The sequence below is a fragment of the Malus domestica genome, chromosome 15, assembly GCF_042453785.1.
Source record: "Malus domestica chromosome 15, GDT2T_hap1".
In the NCBI taxonomy this organism is placed as follows: Eukaryota; Viridiplantae; Streptophyta; class Magnoliopsida; order Rosales; family Rosaceae; genus Malus; species Malus domestica.
In genome coordinates, this window is record NC_091675.1 from 50,927,665 (window position 1) to 50,940,000 (window position 12,336).

Here is a 12,336-nt window from a genome sequence, read left to right on the forward strand (position 1 = left end):
GCTAAACCTCAGCCCGCCATCCGACTAACACCTGGCGTCTATTAGAATCTTGTGCAGAATTTCATGACCCCCATTATTTAGTTTAGCTTCACTCTTGGAGGTTAAAGTGAAAGCATGCCTTAAATAACCAAAAAGAGATTTATGCAATTTCAACATTGATTGTAATAGAGGAGCAGTTAGCATCATGCTAATGTTGGAGTAGAAGAGATTTGTAACAGAGAAAGCTCAACCAAATATCTTACAAAGTAATTTGGTGGATGTGGATGTGCGAGAACATGAAGCATAGAAAAGATTGACGAAGCTGATGATGTACGTAGATTACGCGCAGAATGTAGAAGAACCAGAGAGCCTGATGGGTACAACTTGGAAGAACTTAGAAGCCTATATGGGAACTCATCTAGTGATGAAGAACCGGATTCAATGAGAAGGAATAGGAGGAAGAAGAAACGACCTAAGTTTAAACATCATAGAAAAGAAACTGATGTCAGTACCATAGAGTTTGATTTGGGGATGTCTTTTCTTGTTAGACTAAACATAAAAACCAAGTTCATGTAACATGAATCACAGCCATCCAAAAACAAACTGTAGTTCATAACTATTGTACAGAGTAGAAATCTGCAGATGCACCAGAAGAAGAAGCCATAGTCAATCTCAACAGCAAAACTAGTAAACCTTCTCCTCTTTCTAGATTCAAAATGCTCAAACTAATAATAGGTCTTAGTCCAAGACAGAGCGTAATATCTGACGAATTACCAATTCTCCAGACTCATGCTCATATTCTTACATTTCCAAGTTCCAAGGAATTCAACGAAGCTGTAAATAGACACTTTTATAATATGCAGGTCTTACAAGTTAACCACAAATGGTTGGTACAAGGTTAAGGCTCAAATTCATGCCCTTGGCAAGTTATGCTTCTAATGACCAATCTGATAGACATTCTCCTTTATATGTAAAAACATTTGTTCCAAATCACACTTGTGGAAAAGATGAAAACAATACAAGTGTGACCAGTACTTGGTTGGCTGATGATATGAAGATCAATCCCTTTTTCTTTTTTCTTTTTTTTTTTTTGAATAAAGGACGGCATATATATATGCAAATCAATCCTAAAATGGATGTTAAGACAATGAAAGCTACAATGAGGGATTATCCATTCTAATCCCTCTCCAAATGATAGGATTGTGAGGGATAAGTTTGTTTCATTCCAATCTAAACCTAGAGACGAAACGCGGCCAGATATTACAAAGACAAAGATTCTAAAACAGCCTTCACTCAGAGAATAAAAAAAGCCATGCAGTGAGAACATTTAAGGGAAACGAGTTGATCCTCAATAAATGCCTCAATAGAATGACGTATCTTTGTTAAAGCATCTGCCACAAAATTAGCTTCATCTAAAACATGATAGAAGCTGATATGATCAAGCATCCCATGTTTGCTGAAAAGATGAAAGAAGGATCTTTCCAAGTTTAGGAAGGTGGGAGTTGCCAAAGAGAAACCGATTTGAGCCGCATCTGCTCCAAATATCTCAGGCAAACGGTCAGCTGACAAAATGCGGTCAATGGCTTCAACATCTTGAGAATAAAAGGCACAACTAGGATCAATTGGTTGTACTTAGGGATAAGAATTGAGTTTCCTCTTTCACAAATGTTACTTATTCATTCCGGCCATTATACGGTCAACATTGAACAGAAAGTATAACTTTTCCGGCCTCTAAGTCCGGAACCCTCCCAAACATTGGACATTACAATACTAGATAATGCAATAAGATACAACAGTACAATACAATATAGTTGAAAACAACCCATCTAAGATAGTACAGACTCAATTGGATGAATCAAAGGAACCCTAGTGTTCAAGCTTCCATCTTTGCGGTAAACTTAAGTGGTGGCTTCAAGAAATGGATAATCAGTGTAGCCAATCACGGGATCAGGTATGTAGAATGTCTCTCTGTTGTACTTGTTTAGAGGAGCATTAAGTTCAAATCTCTTTGGCAAATCCGGATTCGCCAAGAAAATACGGCCATAAGCAATAAGATCTGCACGGCCCTCCGCCACAGCACTGTTTCCATCTTCCCTGTCATAACCACCACCAGCAATGAAGGTACCATGGAAAGCCTTTCTCATGGGAAGAAGACTATGGTGGGTTTCAGCTTTTTCTCCAACTGTCTTCATCCTCGGCTCAACCATGTGGCAGTACACAATTCCATATTTGTTCAAGGCATTGGCCATATAGAGGCCTAGTTCTTTTGGATTTGAATCCCCTGAGTCCATATAGTCAGCAAATGGAGATAATCTAATTCCAACTTTATCTGCTCCTATTTCGTTAGCGACAGCTTCAACAACTTCCAGAGGAAAGCGGCAACGATTCTCTAGAGATCCACCATATTGGTCTGTTCGATCATTCACATGATCTTTCAGAAACTGATCAAGAAGGTAGCCATGCGCCCCATGAATTTCAACTCCATCGAAGCCTATATAGCAAATTAACAATTTCAACATACTGACGGTATTAGAACCTTAAGCATTGTCGCTGAATTACCAAACAAATAATGGTTAGTTAATAATAACAACGCTTTTATTTTGCATAAGCCTTGAAGCAAATTGAGTTGTAAATTTTGTTTCATTTTAACGTAAAGACAAATTACCAGCTTCAATAGAATTCCTTGCAGCAAGTCTAAAATCATTGACAATTTGTGGAATTTCATCTGTCCTTAATCGTCTTGGAGGTGTGAATTCAGAAGCATCAATGCCATTTAATCGTATCGGCTTGTCAGTAGAAGATATTGGAGCTTGCCCATTTGGTTGATAACCTGTAAGCAAGGAGAGAAAGAATTACAACCTGAAGTCTAACGACAGTAACAAACATCCACAGCAGCACTCTTTTAAGTGGGAATCCCTTGTTACAAATTACTATAAAATCGCTTGGTCTGATGAACCACACGTGCTATATACTAGTTCTGAATTCTGAGTTATGTTAACATCAAACTTTTTCCCATCCAATAATAATAATAACAACGCTTCCGAAACAGCAAGGTCATAAAAGTGGTGTCTTCTTATGGGTTATGTTAAAAACACCAACTCGGAACTTACAAAACACCAACTCGGAACTTAACAAGTCCAAGTTTTATCGTCACTTGAGCAACAATGTTGTCAATTATAATCACTTGCTCGTTCTGATGCATACACCATTATGTTATACATCAAACTTCCTAATCGGTCTAATTATTCACTCATGTTAACAAAGCATTCTATGGTAAAAGTGAGGTCATAAAGGTGCAAGTCAGAAACGCACCGCTATTAGAAACCCTTCCAACATGCCAAATCTGACAGAAGAAGATGCCACCTTTAGCATGAACAGCATCAACAATGGGTTTCCAGGCTTCAACTTGCTCCTTTGTCCATATACCAGGTGTGTTGGGGTACCTTCGTATATTAAAGAAACAAAAATTTCATCAAACTTCGAAATGGAAGAAGCACCCGTTTGTTAGTCTATGAATCTACTGTTGTTGAAATTACCCTTGAGCTGTGTCGGAAACTCCAGTGGCTTCCGCTATAAGAAGACCCCCGTTCGAGGTTCTCTGAGAGTAATATAAGATAGCATGTGGTTGAGGAACATTGTTGTATGATCTCTGTCTGGTCAATGGTGCTAAAACAATTCTGGAAAGGAAAAAGAACTTGTAAATTATAAATACAGAGTGATCAAGACGGAATGTGGCCGAGGAACATTATCGAATGATCTGTATCTAGTCATCAACGGTGAAAATACAATTCTAAAGAGGAAAAACATATAATAAACCATAAATACAACCTTCAGACTTTGTAGGAAGCATTAGTTTGCTAAGGCTCTTTGATAACAAATTTGCTTTTAGTTTTCTTGTTTTAGTTAAAAAGGAGAAACGAGGGAGGAAGAAGGAAATTGGGACGAAAAAGTGTGAAATAAAAACTCGAATTGTAGACTATCTGAATTTGCTTTATGTTTTTCATTTTTGGTAGCTTTCCATGCACGTTTTGTCCCTCATCCATCCCTTCCCCCTTCCTCTTCCTCCTTCCCCTCTTCTATCATGCATTTTCTCTATCCTTCACTTAAAATTAAAAATTAAAAATCAAATACGAAATCGTTACCAAACACAACCTAAATAATGCAATGTCTTACAAAGTGACCATGGCCGAAAGGACACATACTTTTAACAATCAGTTGCATCTATTTTCAACAATTAATCAATGACTCAAATGTACTATTGTTTTCATTTAATTTGTAACATCGGTACTATTTTATAGACAAAGATACAGTTCTAAGGACACTTCCTGTCTCCTTCCCAACATCTGTACTATTTTATACCAACAGGATGCTTTCTGGATTCTTTTGGTAATGATTTTGGAGTTCCATGAATCGTATTCGTTCATCGTACATCGATCAGTTAGTTTTTGTAAAGTACTGTTTGTATTTAATTTTAAATAAAAATATTTAAAATAATTTCTAACAGCACGATATACGATTAACGTACGGGATCCTGAGATCCTCACAAGGAGGATCCGGATTCTATTTTATAGACAAAGATACAGTAACAAACACTCCTTGTCTCCTTCCCCAAATCATTCTTCTTTTTTGTATAGCTATATTTGACACACACACATGAATAAACTACACAGTACGCTAAACTTGAATATAGACAAGCAGTAATTTCATCTTCTATTTTTCTTGTTAGCCAGCCATCTGCAGACCTAGCTACTCTCTGAATCCAAGTTCGGATCCCCTCTCATAGTTTTTACAACATTATATTAAAATAACGCCCGAATAAAATAAATTAAACAATTACACGACAGAGAAATTTAAGAAAGTAAACAAATAGGAACAATGTATGAAAGTTTTAAGTACCTATGAGAAAGATTGAAGTTTCCCAATTTGTAGGGAGTGAGGAGAGGAATTGTGGGAGGTTGAGCAGCAGCAGACATCTCAGAATTCGAGTCGGTCGTCTGCCACCTGATCTTGCACTTGGCCTTTTATACTGGATTCTGGGATGAAGGAAGGAAGGAAGGAAGGAATGAATGAATGAATACAGGACCCAATTGGGTCTTTATACGTTCAGTAGGAGCTTAAAAGTCCGCCCTGCAGCTTTCCTCCACATAAGTCAGAGAGGGCCGGGTCCCACATCTCCCCTCCCTTGTGTGGTGTGGCGGCGGCGGACGTCGGTGGTGGATCTCTCCAGAGCATTAATTGAACCGATTAGGTGGAGAGGTAGGAAGGTTTGATGAGGTCTGTAATTACGTTTACGTGGGTTGAAAAAGGACGTCCACGGAATTCGGGTGTAACGCTAGCCGCATGTTCATTTCGATTTTGCTTTTTCATCCCGCATTATTGGGCCATGGTTTGAATAGTATATTGTTTAGGTCCTTAAGGACCCTCTCCAACCAGAAGGGTTAAAACATAACTCGGTCTAAAATTATAATTTTGTAAAAAAATTAATTTTAAATGAACAGTGTTAGATAGCTAGGCTATGATTCTATCAATTTCTTATGGATAGCTAGGCTATAATTCTATCGAGCTCACTAAGCATCATTTAGCTAAAGGGGCATTAAGCTGGCTAAATATAGCCCCCTCTTAACCTTTTTTTGGGGTCCAGCTCCTCTACTGCACTATTTGAGTCAAATTCAACACCTATATTTGAAAACATCCAACAGAAATTTAATTAAATTAACCAATAAATTTAATACATAAACTTAAAACTAAATAATTATTGAGAGGGTTATGTTTAGCTACTTCGGTGATAGTATATAAGTATGGCCCGATACTTTTCAGTTCTTTTGGTTGGAGATGGCCTAAGGTCATAATTTTGAGGATGTGAGAATAAATGCATATTAGTTACAAATTTTTTTAATACATCAATATTTTTACACTAAGGGGAGGGAGAGTTCGGTTAAGCCACACAATGGGCAACCTAATTTGGTATCGAGTTTTCCATTCACGAGATTCGAACCTAAGACATCTTACTTCCAAGTGAATAGAAATATCACCAGACCGTAGTACTGAGTGACAGTTACAAAATAATATTAGTTTAGATCACTTGAAATATTTGACAACTTAATAAAGAAAATCCATGAACCATTAGAAAACTCATTTTCTTTTTTTGTTTTATTAAGTTGTCAAATATTTAAGCTTTTGGATACAAACTAATATAATCTTGTGGTTAATATGCATTTGGTCCTCACAAATCTTCAAAATGAAAACCTTAATTAATCAATGAATTTATGGCAAATTAATTAGTCTAGAAATAAAATACTCCAATCAATTAGCATTGCACGATTAAAATGGAAAATGACAAGGTTTATAGAATTTTGCAAAAAATATGTAATGTAGGTGTTCCCTAACGAGTGCTTTTAACACAATGGGCATACTCTCTATCGTGTAAAACTTTCTCGAGAAATAAAGTTGAGATTTATTCAAATCTGTACAAGGAAGTTTTTCTTTCGCATCACTATTTTTCTATAATCGTAATTTTTTGGGCATATAGATTCATTGTAAGGATGAATTGCGTATTTTTATAGGGGTGTATTTAATTGGGATTTTATTTTTTTTTAATGAATCTTGAGGTATTCAATCAGGATTTTAAGTGATTCTCTAAAATTCAAAGTGTATTCAGTTAGAGTTTTAAGATAGTTTATTAAAATCCTTAGAAATCCGGATGTAGTCAATTAGGATTTTAAAGAAATTTATGACATTCCGTGTATTCAATTAGAAATTGATTTTAAAGAACTTGAGAAAGTTAAGGAATTTTAGAGATTTTGTAGTGTATTTTAAGCATCCACAAATCTCACCTCTCCCCATGAGATTTCGAGGAAGTTAAATCAAAACTTTATATGGAATCTCTACAAATCAATTAAACTCCATAAAAATCAATGGATTTATAAATCCATTAAAGTTTCTCAAATTCTCAATTGAATATGGTTTGACAGGTTTTAATTTTGATCCATGTCATTTTCAATTGGGGACTTTGTCATGCATAACATAATTTTTTACCGAGATCCCTTTTTGGCCAAAATAGGTTGCATGGAATATTCTAACAAGAAAAAAAAATCACATTTGTAAGTAGTGTACTCTTCTGGTGGTTCAAACCATTTCTCCTTTCCTTATTATAATTTAGAGTACAAATAAAGTTGTATTCAACAAACAATAAAGTCCTTGTGTACATCAGGTAGAATCATTAAAGTTTCTCAAATTCTCGATTGAATGTAATTTGACAGGTTTATTTTCAATTGGGCAAATTTAGACTTTGTCATACATAACATAACTTTATACCGAGACCCCCTTTCGGCCAAAATAGGTTGCATGGAATATTCTAACCAAAAAAAAATCACGTTTGTAAGTAGTGTATTCTTCTGATGGTTAAAACCATTTCTCCTTTCCTTATTATAATTTAGAGTAGGAATAACGTTGTGTTCAACAAACAATAAAGTCCTTGTGCACATCAAGTAGAATCATGAAAGAAAAAAAGGAAGAGAAAAAATTTGCCAACAGTGGATACTACTACAATGTTTTTTTTACCAGGAGTTAATTGGAGCCCAATATAACATTCTTGCATTAACGAGGGACGGTCAGGAATAGAGATTTATATCATCCTTGAATCCCAAAAGTAGAATTATCATAACTTACCAATTTTATTATATGGATAATACTTGCATTCCTTTCTTGAAAGGATGAACTTATTTGCACCATGCAAATAATGTACATTTATCGTACAAAGTTCATAATCAAAATTGTTCAATTTATTAATCCTCATACCCTTACAAAAGAATTGGAGATAATTTAGTTATTCAAATGTACAAAACCAATCAAAGACGTAGGTATCAAGTACCATATTTAGGATGAACTATTCATTTACGTGATATGTTTGAATGGATTAAACAATTTCTGATTCGAATGATTTTTTGCACGAATGATCTTCAAATGAAATTAAGAAATTGAACATGGCTCATCATTGAGTTTATATACTTAAGACATGTCATTCGCAAATGGAGAAGACGAATCAAAGATATATCCAAAAGCCAGTTGAACAGATGTACAATCAAACGTCTAGAGGTTAATTATACTGTTAATTTCCAATAATCATAATATAAGATCATCACAAACTATCTTTATTAAATTCATTGGCACGGCATGCAATCAGTTAGCATGTTCAAGTAACCACAAGATACAACACTACACTTGAACTTGATACAGATCGAACAATGCAGAAACTTACTATACAAACGAGAATTTTACAATCTCGTCAGCCAATTTCTGCCCCTCGATTTGTTATTTTCTCTAGTTATCCAAACCGTGCAAGAAAAGCAACAAGAAAACATGTACGCAGACTAATGCGAGAATTTCAGAAAGAATAGAGTGTACAAGCTTCCATATGCTGCACGAATCCTATGCAGTGGTGTCAAGGAACGGATAATCAGTGTAGCCAATAACCGGTTCAGACACGTAGAATGTGCTTCTGTTGTACTTGTTCAGAGGAGCATTAAGCTCAAACCTCTTCGGCAAGTCTGGGTTAGCCAAGAACCAACGACCATAAGCAATAAGATCTGCACGGCCCTCAGCCACAGCATTGTTCCCATCTTCCCTGTCATAACCACCAGCAGCAATGAAGGTACCATTAAAAGCCTTTCTCATGGGTACAAGACTGTGGGGGCTATCACATTTTTCTCCAGCTGTCTTCATCCTAGGCTCAACCATATGGCAGTACAGGATCCCATATTTGTTCAACGAATTGGCCAGATAAAGGCCCAACGCTTTCGGATCTGAATCCCCTGATTCCATATAGCTGGCAAATGGAGATAATCTAATTCCAACTTTATCCGCTCCTATCTCATTAACAACAGCTTCAACGACTTCCAGAGCAAATCGACAACGATTCTCCAATGATCCCCCATATTGGTCTGCTCGATCATTCACTTGATCTTTTAGAAACTGATCAATAAGGTATCCATGGGCCCCATGAATTTCTACTCCATCAAAGCCTGTATATCAGACAAACCATTTCAGTGCACCAAATATTTTTTGTAATCTAGCATGAACTATTGTCACACATCTAGTTAAACTGCAATTAACGCCTTTAACTACATTTGTAAGATTATAGATGGTTTGTTTGCTTCTGTTGAAAGTAATTTTGAGTTCTCGCTAATTTTATTTCGCACTTAAGTAAAGACAAATTACCAGCTTCTATAGCGTTCCTTGCAGCAAGTCTGAAATCATTGACTATTTGTGGGACTTCATCTGTCCTTAATCGCCTTGGAGGAGAAAAATCAGCAACATCAATGCCATTAGATCGTATTTGGGGGGTTAGTGGCTTGTCAGTAGAAGAGATTGGAGCTTGCCCATTTGGCTGAAACCCTGTAAGAAAATATTGATAGAATCACAATCCGAAAGATTTCTATTACAGGAATATCAAGGCAGCTTTCTGATGCTTCAATGGCCTAACTTTTCACTTATGATCCAAACGCTTTCAATGACACAAAGTGAAGTCATAAAAGCGTATGTTAGAAACGCACCGGTATTTGAAACCCTCCCCACATGCCAAATCTGACAGAAGAAGATGCCACCTTTAGCATGAACAGCATCAACAATGGGTTTCCATGCTTCAACTTGCTCCTTTGTCCATATACCGGGAGTATCTGGGTACCTTCGCATATTAAAAAAAACAAAAATGTTATCAAACTTTGAAATGAAGAAAGTACACATATAAATGTATGTTTTCCATCTAGAATTTCGCATAAAAGAAACTTGAAAAAAAGCTAATGTTTGTGAAGTTACCCTTGAGCTGTGTCAGAAACTCCAGTGGCTTCAGCTATGAGAAGACCCCCGTTAGATGTTCTCTGTGAGTAATATAAGATGGCATGCGGCTGAGGAACATTTCCGTATGATCTTTGTCTAGTCAATGGTGCTAATACAACTCTGCAGAAGGCAAGGAAGAAGTATATCATCAGAATACACCTACTACATGGCCTATGACATGTACGATATCATCAGATCTTGCTAAACAGAACAAGATTTAAGTAACACGACCAAAAATCCAGAAAGGAAACATACTTTTCGTAGCCAATTGCATCGAATACCAAAGATGAATTAAGTAATTTCCGGTCAAGATTAAGTACTAACTCGGGAGTGATGAGTGGTTCAGAGTTCACAACCCAAGATGTACCATTTAGGTCTTGGGAAACGATATCAAATCGTATGTCAGTCGGTTCTAGGGATCATCTATGCATATATTTGGTTTCAAGGTCTGGGGCTTACAGAAAATTTCAGTAACATCTATCCTAGTTTATTTTCTTTAAGAGTTGACTACTTTAGTTGCAAAGATATAGTCACAACTTCAAAGATACAACGGGTGTATACTGCACGAGCGCGTCTAGGAATTCGAAAATCAAACAATCTTGAACCAAAGCAAGTAATTCATGGCGAACATCAAGACAAACTGACCCAAAAGTTGCAGCACATTATCTGTTGCAACTCAAACTCGCAAACAAAACCAGGGTTATCCAACCAATCAAACTAAACCAATTCCAAGCTTTACAATTCTACAAGTAATGTGAACATCCAAATCCATCCTATCAAAGTTAATGCTTTTAATTCTGAAAATTCAGGATTCTTGCGTAGGCAAGCACAAAAACTGCCCAGCAACCTGCAACTTTGCCCAAAAAATAAGCAGTAATTTCATTTTTCTTGCAAGAAAACCGGGATTTTCTGCAACCCTGTTTCCAAATGAACAAAACCCACCAGCCCAAATCTCAACTGCTCAAGCAGAATAAGTCTACGAAATCAATGCAGAATGTAGAAGCATATAATCGTAGAAAAGGTTGAGCGAGTGAGTTAAGTTACCTATGAGAAAGATTGAACTTTCCAAATTTGTAAGGAGAAAGGAGAGGGATTGTGGGACCAGCTCCTTGAGCTTGATTGGTGGTAGCCATTTCAATTCAACTGGGTTCAGAGCTCGACCCTGACTTTGGTGTTTGGTTTTTGATTTGATCTGCTCTCACGTTGGGTATTTATGCGTTCCGGGAGAGGCGGAAGAGGGCTAGCACAGTGGGATGACTGACTGACTGACTCCAACTGGGTCCACGTCGCCTTCTCCTCCACCTTCCCCATCCTCTTAAAATGGGGCAGATGCAGATTTTCAACGGTTGGCCGGGCGGCTGCTTTTTCAAATCTTTTTTTTTTTTTTTTTTTTTCTGATCGATACCTTTGACGACGTTTGCAATTACGTAATCGTCTTTCTGTTTTTTCCTTTTTAATATAGAAGGTATCGTATCTTATTCTGCAGAGATGACAAATACGTTCTCTTCTTCCTTCGATAGTTTCGATATCAAATGAAACCATATTTTTTAATAATAATTTATAGTACTAGCATGAAAATTAAGTTAAATGGTAAGGTGTCAAAATACTCATGAAGAATTTTGATTTAAAAGAATTTCTTAACATTTATCTTACATTAAATAATTTGCCAAAACTGAAGAATGAGTTGTGATGTTTTTGAAAATTCTCAAATCTTGACCGTTCATCATACATCGTAAGATCAGAAATTATTTTAAATACTTTTATTTAAAATTTAAATATAAATAATATTTGACAAAAATTGACGATTTTAAATAAACGAACACAATTTAAAAATCCTTAGAATCATCATAAAAAGGATTCCAATCCACATTCAAAACTGAATCGATTGACAGACTCAAGAGTAGCATTATTATGAAGTCGTCATGCGGACACCAGCAACGACCGCCTACGATATGGACTTTCTTTTATTAGTATTTTACTTTTCAACACATAATTGCATCCATGCTTTTTAGTTCAATTTTTTATTTTTTTGTCTCAGAACCTTTTCATTTGACTCTTTGAGCAATGGGATCGTCATTCGTCACTTATTACCAAGGGTCAGCTTCACTTTTGCTAGAGTAAATGATTTTGTGGGATTGGATTAGGGAAGAACAATGGTTATGTTATACGAGTAATATGATTACTTATCTATAATTATTTATGTTTTTATTTGATATTCGTGTCATGTTTTTATTATTCGTGTCGTTTTTGTGTCATACCTGATAATTTAACAGATCATGTCATGTAATACCTGTTAAAATAAACGGATAATATGACTCAACCTATTAATATTATCAGGTACTATGACTCGACCTGTTACATGTTAAGAAAAATATATTGAAATCAATAAATAATGAAAATGAAAAACATAATTTGACTCCAAAAAATGTAAAACATAATACTAAATTAATATATACATACCATATTGTCACGTAAATATTAGTTCAAAACACAAAAAAATAAAAAAACATTTGTCTTTCAAGT

At 35.9% G+C, this 12,336-nt stretch overlaps 2 protein-coding genes across 2 annotated transcripts; both read right to left on the reverse strand.

Annotated features, from left to right (window-relative positions):
- Positions 1-1,629: 1,629 nt before the first annotated feature.
- LOC103445042 (putative 12-oxophytodienoate reductase 11) lies at positions 1,630-5,343 on the reverse strand. Its single transcript, XM_029093629.2, has 5 exons — positions 4,876-5,343; positions 3,516-3,656; positions 3,292-3,422; positions 2,645-2,809; positions 1,630-2,470 (listed from the first exon to the last, which is right to left on the reverse strand). The coding sequence occupies exons 1-5, from the start codon at positions 4,950-4,952 to the stop codon at positions 1,878-1,880; spliced, it is 1,107 nt and encodes a 368-aa protein (XP_028949462.1). The 5' UTR covers positions 4,953-5,343; the 3' UTR covers positions 1,630-1,877.
- Positions 5,344-8,108: 2,765 nt separating this feature from the next.
- LOC103445041 (putative 12-oxophytodienoate reductase 11) lies at positions 8,109-11,280 on the reverse strand. The gene is made up of 5 exons (XM_008384006.4): positions 10,858-11,280; positions 9,793-9,933; positions 9,531-9,661; positions 9,196-9,372; positions 8,109-8,999 (listed from the first exon to the last, which is right to left on the reverse strand). The coding sequence occupies exons 1-5, from the start codon at positions 10,944-10,946 to the stop codon at positions 8,407-8,409; spliced, it is 1,131 nt and encodes a 376-aa protein (XP_008382228.3). The 5' UTR covers positions 10,947-11,280; the 3' UTR covers positions 8,109-8,406.
- Positions 11,281-12,336: the final 1,056 nt, after the last annotated feature.